Raw genomic sequence first — 10,246 nt, 5'->3', positions numbered from 1 at the left:
CCAACTAAGTCTCGCCATTGGACCTTGAAAGAGTTCTCCACGCGTCTCATACGCACCATCATACCATCACCTTAAGGCAAAGCCTAAGAAAGCTTCCCAACTACGTCTTATTCAACAGCCGGTAACTAGATAAAAACCACTCCAAATCCAACATTAACACGAGCAAATCAGCGGCAATCGACCATCACTGAAGCAAAACCTCCAGAAAAAACATCTATCTCCTTTCGATCCTCTCAAACACTAGAAATGGTCTCGCAAAGGTTCTTATCGTCAAAGATCAAAACCACTGAGGATGACTTCAATGAAAAGAAGCAGAACTCCGAAGCTCAAGCAACACGTCAAGTCACATACACAACTAAACCTCACTCACCTTTCCACAATGGCCACCAAGAAAGCATAGAAACGAGGAAGGGACCGCAAACAGGAGAAACTCATGGGCAGGGGCTAGCGTCGTACTTCTCCGGTTCTGGATCCAACCAAATATCCCAAAACCACAGTAAGGCCACAACACAACGAGCATGAGCCCTTCACTTCTACCACCCAAATCGAATGGAGGAAAACCAGAAGCATGAATCTGGGAGATACCATCGCGATTCACCGACGACGGACACCAAACAGAAAGCCTATGACCACCTCAATAAATAAGAGCATCGATAAACACTTAGATCTAGAAACTCCAGTCTGCGAAATCCCCTTCAAAAGCTTAAAAACAACAGAAAATACACAATAGAAAGCTAATCAAAGCAAACTAGACCGGCGGTGGTGCTAGAGGAGCCACCACGCGCCAGTCACCGAAGAAACAAGTAGAGTTGAGGCAGGAGAAGAAAAAACTCGGGAGAGAAGAAGGAAAGGAGAGAGAGAAAAAAAAAATTCAAACAGAGATATTACATGTTTGTAGATTACGTGGAGTGTTTTTAGGAAACAAAATAAAACATGACTATTGGCTATTAATAGATTTCACTTCAATAATAAAAAGTGGATAATATTTTCAAAAATAAATTTGATATATAAGACAACAATTAAAACCAACTTATACATATACGATAAGATCATATATGTACAAAACAATTTAATTGTTGAATCGGATTTCGGACTTTGATCTCGGATCCGGGTTAATAGTTTTCTCCCTGAAGGATGATGCTATATGTTAGCGTATCTATGGTGATGGGAACGTCGATATTTTGGTCCAACCATGTGATGTGAACGTCGAGACCAGTGAGAGGCCTCCATCTATTATACCACTATCGAAAGCGACAGTACACGTGGAGCCTCTCACACCAGTAGAACCCTTCTTCGACCGCACAAACAGTCCTACATTTAATCAATCAATACTTTCTTTAGATTATACCATTCGTCAGTGTTACAAAAAAAAAAAAAATACCATTCGTCTCTACGCTCTATAGAGGGCCCTCTAGAGGTGCTATAATTCGTTTTAGTTTGGTTTTACTTTTGTTTAAATCTTTCATACATGGTAGTGTACAAAATTTAAGCTTATTTATGTCCTTCGTGTATATCCTTTACTTGACAGATAATTATAAAGTCTGGAAAACCGTAAGACCATGTTTAGAACAGTTTTAACGGGAGAATCTAACAAAGGTTCTTAATATTTAAAATAAAATAAAAATTAACAAAATTAGGAGAGATAACATACAAAATTTTTTATCTACGTGATTGAAGAAACGGTTACTAAGTTTTTAAGACCGTTGTCAATTAAACAATGTTTGAACATGTTTTAACTAGCTAAAATAATTATAATATTATTATTTTTATTTTTAAGAAATTGTCATATATTTCAACTGTTAATGATGTTCTTAGCTTTGAGTTCCTATCAAAAAAATAATTAAAAAATCAGTGGATCCCATTGTTTTTTTTAAGAAACGGGTCTTACGGATTGTATATAAGGACCGATCTTTTTTCGTTTCTTTCACTGTTCACGGGCCTACTGACACGTGGTGATCCTCGATTGGTTCGCCTTTTATTTATTTTTATTTTTTTATCAAACAAAAAAAACTATCTATGATTCCGTGCCGGTTTAGTTTCTTTTTTACCAAAAGAATCAAGACCACTATAACTGTATTTTTTCATTTTTACTAAAACACTGTTTAGGTGATTTTTACACACGTGAAAGGTTTTCATTCGTTTTCTTGGATTCTTCTATCAAAATTCCATCGCAATGGAGAGAGGACTGTTTCGATACACGCGAGCACAAAAGACTTGACATAACGTACGGCCCGATTTAAAGCTCATTGTGACACGTGAACGGCCGAACCAGTCATCAGATCCTATATCAACTTTGTCGAGAAGGCAGTTGAAGAGAGAAATCTGGAGACGCTGATTGGTTTCTGTCTTTCTCTTATCAAATGCCAAGTGTATGCTTGATATGTGTGTGAATGTTATAACTTTATATATTCTCCCTCCACATTACAACTTTTGGCTTTTTCTTTTTAGACCATCTCCAACCCACTCCTATTTCTATCTCTATATTTTCCCCTAAAATCGAGAAACTCTATTATAGAGGTGAAAATGCTCCAATGTATGCCTCTATAATAGAATTTCTTTATTTATAGGGGAAAATATAGAGATATGATATTTCTACCTCTAAATATAAAGGTGTATATTGGAGATGCTCTTAGAATTTGTAAAGTTTTTTAACAACCAATGAGGCTTCTCCACATGATGGAACAAGCAGAGCTCACAAAGATATTGCTTTATAAGTACTAAGTTCTAACTTCTAAAGTTAGTTATACTCATTAGTCATTACATTTGGTTAAAATACCGTTTAAGTAAGCTTAGGAATGTTTATCTATACATACATACATTCATATAACTTTCCTAGTTTGTAGTTTGTAGTTTGTACATGCATTAAGAATAAATGAAAAAAAATATATATATATATATATATATGAATGTCATATATATATAGCAATGTACACATGAAGCAAATTCAAAATATAGATTTTCAATATAGAGAACGTGGTTCTATCAGGGCTGGTCCTGAACCAAACCTAACAAAACATTCGTCTTAGACCTGCAAAAATTTTGAAAAAAAATTATATATAAATAAGCTCCTAAATTTATATATATATAAAAAATTTAAGTCCCCAAATTATTGAAATCTTTACTAAATCGTCTTAGACCACCGAAATTGTAGGACCGGCCCTGGGTGCTATACTTTATTTATACTACATAATGTATGCAAATGCAGATAAAGATATCTTTGCTAGATACGTGTAAATTATGGCTGTATAAATGCATATTAAGGAGCTGCATGCTAGCAGGTTAGTTGAGAGTTTAAGATTATGCTAATTAAAAGTCACCAAGAACATATATATAGATATGTCAAAATTGTAATTCCGCAAATGCACATATGAGCAGGCTGTATATGAGTATTCCAATATCGAAGAGACAAGTGCACGTTACAAGGACATGAAATATAGAGCATATAATTGTACTTACATATTGTAACACCCCGGCCCAGGCCCAAGCGAAAAGGCCCAACAGAGAGAAACCCTAAGCAACCCTAATCCTAACAACTATAAAAGGAGGTGCCTCCCTACAGCTGAGCCATCAGACACCCACCAACCGAAGCCCTGCGAGAGTCGAAAGCTGCTACCGCCACCAGTCCGCCGAGGAAGCGCCGCCGTCGACCACCGCCAGCGCAGCCCAAGTCGCCGATCGCGGGTACCAAGCCGTCGGCTTCTTGATTCTGTGGAGTGTAACCGCCTGCGTTTAGATCGTTAAGACTTCTGAGAGCCGGATCCGGAACAGAACCTACATCCTTGCTATCCTAGAACCAGATCCACAACCAACTAAGGTGAGGACTTGTTTGTGAACTCCTCTCAAGATTCCTAACCCCGTATGGTATTAGGAAGTAACTAGTATGAGCTAGGTTGATTGTTATAAGGAATGAATTCAATGATAAGATTGATGAATGGTAATAAATGATTGAGAGTCTAGAATGACTAAAGTAAGAAAGAGTCTAGAAAGACTAAGAATAAACTGAGAAGTTGAACAAAGTACAAACCACCGAGGGACAGGTGGGGAGTATGGGAAACGCGGCGGCCGTAGCGTTCAAAAACGGCAGGGTAAGAATAGAGGCGCCGGTAAGATTGAGTCACGCCGAGTCTTGGCGGGAAGGGGCCGTAATACACTGCAAAAGGTATAGACTACATCCAAGGAAACCGGATGCCGAGTGTACCAGGGCAGGCGGCTCCATAGGGATGCAGCAAGAAAAGGGGAGGAATGGTCCGCTTGAGCTGTGTAGGTCCTAGGTGTCTAGGATTATGAATATGAATTGCTAGCCCTGTTAGTTTACGTTTTAATACTTGCGGTGTTATGTGTTTTGATAAGAGTTAACGGGTTCCTAGAACCCGTCCTCACTGAGTATTTTCCCAAAATGCTCACCCCTCCTTTCCGCAGGTACGGCCGAGGAAGCGCATGAGTAAGGTTGGAGTGGTGCTGGTTCTTGGGTTGGGAACGCTGTTAAATTTTCGTCTACTTTATTTTCAAATCATTTGTCTTTCAAGATTAGTATTCAAGCTTGTTTTCCTAAGATTCACGTTAAGGATTTTTAAGCAATAAAAAGGTTTTGAGATTTCTTTATACTGTTTAAGTCGTTAATTTCATAAAGGGGACCAGTAAGGGATACAGGGGTTGTCGGAAAAGTAGACAAGTGTACCCTTACCCCGTCCTGGGAACCCCAAGAGGAGTTTGGGGAAGGGACGGGTCTTTCAATTGGTATCAGAGCCAGGTTAAAACCCGTCTGGTTCCGTCCGGATGGGTACTGGCAGTTAGTTCTTTTGGTGGTCCAGATTTATTTTTTTATTCGATTTCTTAGGAATGGGTCATTTCTCTCTTTAAGACACCACTTCGGCTGGATCCTGCGCTACTCGTCATATTTTATTAAATTAAGGGCACCTTACTACCGGAACTTAACGTTTCCGTTATGACAGGATGCCTCCCAGGAACGCCAGACAAGCTCGGTCCACAACCATGGCCCAGAGGGCAGCCAGGCGAGCTGCCAGGGCCGCGTCGCAGGCTACCAGTGACAACGGAAGCCATGCCGAAGATGGCGTGGGGGAGAATCAAGTGAACGGACCTGCTCAAGGGCAAGGTCAGGCCGCCATGGATGCAGCGGCAGTGGAAGAACTACGGAGATACCGAGAGGCATATGGGGGTAGACTGCCTCAGGAAGGTGTGGCGGGTGAAGGACTCGTGCCACCCCTAGGGGTTCCCGCCGCTGTCCATGCGCCATCCTATTGGGACATGATGAAGCAGCTAAAAAGCATGTAGATGGAGATGTTTGGTGGGGGAGCTGACCTGATCGCCGCGGACAACTGGAGGAGGAAGTTGGAAAAGAACTTTCTCTCAGCCCGGTGCCCACCGGAGTACCGTAGAGACTTGGCCGCCCACCATTTGAAAGAAGACGCCTTGGTCTGGTGGGATTGTGTAGTGGAAGGTGCAAGGGATCAACCCGAACTGACTTGGGAGGACTTCCTAGAGGAATTCAATAACAAGTACTTTCCCCGGGAAGCAATGGATAAGATGGAGGGTAGGTTTCAGGATATCAACCAGGGGTCTCGGGATGTGCGTAAGTACGGTGAGGAATTCAACCGACTCCGAAGGTTCGCAGGACGCCACATGACAGAAAAGGAACTGATTCGCCGCTTCATGAAAGGGTTGAGAATCGAGACCAAGAACAGCTGCAATGTTCGGGAGTTCCGCACCCTGAATGAACTGGTGGAAAAGGCAGCTGAACAAGAGGCGGGAATAGAGGAGCAACGCAAGCAGAATCAGGCAACTAGAGCCCCAAAGCGACCGCGTGAGACTTCAACCCCCTCGGACAGCGGGACTGGCCGCACCCCTTGCGCCGAGTGCGGGAAGATGCACTACGGTGAGTGCAAAGGACCAGGATGTTTCAAATGCGGGCAACTGGGGCATATCAAACGGAATTGCCCGCAGCTCAATGACGGGACAGTCACCAAGACACCCAACACAACGTGCCAACAATGTGGTCGTTACGGGCATGCGGCCCGGGAGTGCCGTGACCGGACCGAAGCAGGGACAGGGGCTGCACTGCCGGCACCGCCACCAAAGAAGCCAGCAACCCTACCAAGAGTGTTCGTAGCAGGGAACAACCAGGGAACGGAGACCATAGCAGGTAATTAACTATGTTTAATTATTCTTATCAAATCAAATGACAAAAGAATGAGTTTTAGGGAAGTAGACGCTTAGGTATAGTCTCCGTGTAGGGATGGTGAAGGTCGGAGGAGTTGTAGCATATACACTCTTCGACACGGGGGCCACTCACAGTTTTGTGAGCCAGGACCTAACCAGGAGATGGAGTTTCCAGGGAAATTACGAGGGCCGAACCACACGGGTAGAGACAGCCGGACCAGACGAGATATCCGCCATGGGAGTATTCGTGGGAGTGGCCGTGGAACTCGCCGAAGTGGTCATGCCAGTTGACTTGCTTAAACTGGAGATGGGACGTTACGAGGTGATCCTCGGAATGGACTGGTTATCACAATACGGGGCAGTTATTGACTGTAACGGAGCAAACATACGGATCCCCAGGGAGGGAGGACGAGTGGTGTTTGAAGGACCAAAAACCAAGACCGGGGTCACGATCATATCGATGGCACAAGCCGGAGAACTAATTAAAAGGGGGCACGACGCGTACCTGGCCACTATAGAAATGTTGGAGGCACCCAAGGAACCAAGGTTAGAGGATGTGGCTGCGGCGAGAGAATTCGCGGACATGTTCGAACCCCTGCAGGGACCACCGCCGAATAAAGACAGTGCATTCATGATCGAGTTGGAACCAGGAACTGCACCTGTCTCCAAGGCCCCCTATCGTCTGGCGCCGGCAGAAATGGCCGAGTTGCGGGAACAGTTGGAAGACTTGATAGGTAAGGGATTCATACGGCCAAGCAGCTCGCCATGGGGAGCTCCGGTACTCTTTGTAAGGAAGAAGGATGGAAGCTTGAGACTCTGCATTGATTATAGAGGACTGAATAAGGTGACCATCAAGAACAAGTACCCACTACCCAGGATCGACGAACTGTTGGACCAGTTGGTAGGAGCGACCTGGTTCTCCAAGATAGACCTTGCATCGGGATACCACCAAATTCCTATAGCCGAGAAGGATGTACAGAAGACGGCGTTCCGCACACGTTATGGACATTTTGAATTCGTCGTAATGCCGTTTGGGCTAACCAACGCACCAGCAGCCTTCATGGGTATGATGAATAATGTCTTCCGAGAATACTTGGACCGCTGCGTGATAGTTTTTATCGACGATATACTCATCTACTCCCGGAGCAAGGAAGAACACGACTGGCACCTTAGGATAGTGTTGGAAAAACTGTGTGAACATAAGTTGTACGCAAAATTAAGCAAGTGTAGTTTCTGGCAGAGGAAGATAGGATTCCTCGGACACGTTATCACAGAGGCTGGAGTAGCGGTAGACCAAGAAAAGATCAAAGCCATAATCCAATGGCCTATCCCAAAGAATGCCACGGAAGTAAGGAGCTTTTTGGGTTGGCAGGGTACTACCGGAAGTTTGTACGAGATTTCGCCACCACCGCAAAACCCCACACCAGGTTAACCGGAAAGGACACCAAGTTTGATTGGTCAGAATCGTGCACCAAAGGGTTCGAACAACTGAAACATCAGCTGACTCAGACACCTGTACTGGTCCTGCCACGAACCGGCATACCGTTTGTGGTATACACGGATGCCTCTAGGGTGGGAGTAGGGTGTGTACTCATGCAAGAGAAACGAGTAATTGCTTACGCGTCACGACAACTAAAGAAGCACGAAGCCAACTATCCCACTCACGATCTGGAACTCGCGGCTGTTGTCTTCGCCCTAAAGATCTGGCGGGCTTATTTGTACGGAGAGAAAGTTCAAGTTTTTACTGACCACAAGAGCTTGAAGTATGTCTTCACGCAGGCTGACCTGAACCTTAGGCAAAGAAGGTGGATGGAAATGCTAGCCGATTTCGACTTATGAATCGATTACCACCCTGGGAAGGGAAACCCAGTAGCAGATGCGCTTAGCAGGAGAAGGTCCGATGTCTCAGGGGCCAGAGAGGTGCAAGAACTCTCGGGGATGTTGGCGACCCTAAGCCTGAGGGCCACGACGGTTCAGGAGGACGGAATAGGACTCGAAGCATTGGACCAGGCAGATTTACTATGGAGAATCAAGGAAGAACAGAAGAAGGACGACAGCTTACTGGAGAAGGTCAACAAACAAGTCATAGGTTAACGTACCACAGAAAATGGGACCATCCTATTCCGAAATAGGGTTAGTGTTCCGAATAACTGGGACCTGAGAAGAGAAAATTTGAGACAAGCACATCAGACGCGTTTCTCCATCCACCCCGGAAGTACTAAGATGTACTGGGATCTGAAACGATATTAGCACTGGGATGGAGTGAAAAGCGACGTGGCAACATGGGTCTCCCAGTGTCCTACTTGTCAGGTAGTAAAGGCAGAAAAGAGGATACCGAGTGGATTATTGCAGGGCTTACCACTACCTCAATGGAAATGCGACATGGTCACTATGGACTTCGTGACAGGATTGCCTCGGATAACGGGCAATAAGGATGCAATATGGGTAATAGTGGATCGACTCACAAAGACGGCGCATTTCATCGCCATCAAGAAGACTGATGGAGCAGACATACTTGCTCGCAAGTACCTAGACACCGTGGTACGGCTGCATGGAATACCTGTGAGCATCGTGTCAGATAGGGATCCCAAGTTCACTTCAACCTTCTGGCAAGCGTTCCAAAAGGAATTGGGCACCAAGGTACATCTTAGCACGGCCTACCTTCCCCAGACCGACGGTCAGTCAGAACACACGATACAGACACTGGAGGACATGCTACAAGCATGTGTCTTGGACTGGGGGGAAGTGGGGAGAGTACCTGCCGCTGGTGGAATTTGCATACAACAACAGTTATCATTCTAGCATTGGAATGTCTCCGTTCGAGGCCCTATATGGGAGGCCCTGTCGAACCCCTATGTGTTGGACCGAAGTGGGGGAGCGACGTGGTATGGAGCCAAGCCTGATTAGTGAAACAGTAGAACATGTAAACCTGTTGAAGGATCGTCTCAAAGAGGCTCACGGCCGTCAGAAAAGCTATGCTGACCAGCGCCGAAAACATCTAGAATTCGCAGTAGGAGACGAAGTATACTTAAAGATGCGTACGTTCCGCGGAAATGACCCGAACCGGAAACTAAAGAAACTCAAGCCTAGATATATGGGTCCTTTTGTCATCACGGAGCGAATCGGAGCAGTAGCGTATCGACTGGTGCTACCACCCGACATGGCAGACTTCCACGATGTGTTCCACGTGTCGGTCTTACGGAAGGTGGTGCGGGAGCCTGAACTGGTATTGTCCCAGCCACCCCGGGATGCGCGACCCAACTTAACCCTGAATAATACCCTCATCAGGATCCTGGACCGGAAAGAGATAGATGTCCATGGAAAGAAGGTGCGGATGGTACTAGTACGATGGGAAAGAGATGGGATACCCGAGGAGGTATGGGAGCGTGAGTTCCAATTTTTGGAGACCTATCCGGGGATGTTCCAGACAGAGACACAGCAGAATTCGGGGACGAATTCAGTTCTAGTGGGGGAGAATTGTAACACCCCGGCCCAGGCCCAACAGAGAGAAACCCTAAGTAACCCTAATCCTAACAACTATAAAAGGAGGTGCCTCCCTACAGCTGAGCCATCAGACACCCACCAAGCGAAGCCTTGCGAGAGTCGAGAGCTGCTACCGCCACCAGTCTGCCGAGGAAGCGCCGCCGTCGACCACCGCCAGCGCAGCCCAAGTCGCCGATCGCGGGTACCAAGCCGTCGGCTTCTCGATTCTGTGGAGTGTAACTGCCTGCGTTTAGATCGTTAAGACTTCGGAGAGCCGGATCCGGAACAGAACCTACTTCCTTGCTATCCTAGAACCAGATCCACAACCAACTAAGGTGAGGACTTGTTTGTGAACTCCTCTCAAGATTCCTAACCCCGTATGGTATTAGGAAGTAACTAGTATGAGCTAGGTTGATTGTTATAAGGAATGAATTCAATGATAAGATTGATGAATGGTAATAAATGATTGAGAGTCTAGAATGACTAAAGTAAGAAAGAGTCTAGAAAGACTAAGAATAAACTGAGAAGTTGAACAAAGTACAAACCACCGAGGGACTGGTGGGGAGAATGGGAAACGCGGCGGCCG

The 10,246-nt window shown here is 45.4% G+C and overlaps 1 protein-coding gene across 1 annotated transcript; it reads left to right on the top strand.

Moving 5' to 3' along the window:
- Positions 1–5,292: 5,292 nt before the first annotated feature.
- Positions 5,293–8,979, top strand: LOC111206913. The gene is made up of 5 exons (XM_048749202.1): positions 5,293–6,160; positions 6,252–7,604; positions 7,655–7,914; positions 8,038–8,247; positions 8,428–8,979. The coding sequence occupies exons 1-5, from the start codon at positions 5,293–5,295 to the stop codon at positions 8,977–8,979; spliced, it is 3,243 nt and encodes a 1,080-aa protein (XP_048605159.1).
- Positions 8,980–10,246: the final 1,267 nt, after the last annotated feature.

This window comes from Brassica napus, chromosome C2 (assembly GCF_020379485.1).
Source record: "Brassica napus cultivar Da-Ae chromosome C2, Da-Ae, whole genome shotgun sequence".
Classification (NCBI taxonomy): Eukaryota; Viridiplantae; Streptophyta; class Magnoliopsida; order Brassicales; family Brassicaceae; genus Brassica; species Brassica napus.
This window is presented reverse-complemented; position numbering and strand designations above follow the sequence as displayed.

Coding starts and splice junctions, on each gene's coding strand:
- LOC111206913 (XM_048749202.1), top strand. CDS start 5,293: ATGGAGATGTTTGGTGGGGGAGCTGACCTGATCGCCGCGGACAACTGG. Junction 7,915..8,037: donor TGTACGGAGAGAAAGTTCAA/GTTTTTACTGAC, acceptor CACCCTGGGAAG/GGAAACCCAGTAGCAGATGC. Junction 8,248..8,427: donor ACGACAGCTTACTGGAGAAG/GTCAACAAACAA, acceptor AAACGATATTAG/CACTGGGATGGAGTGAAAAG.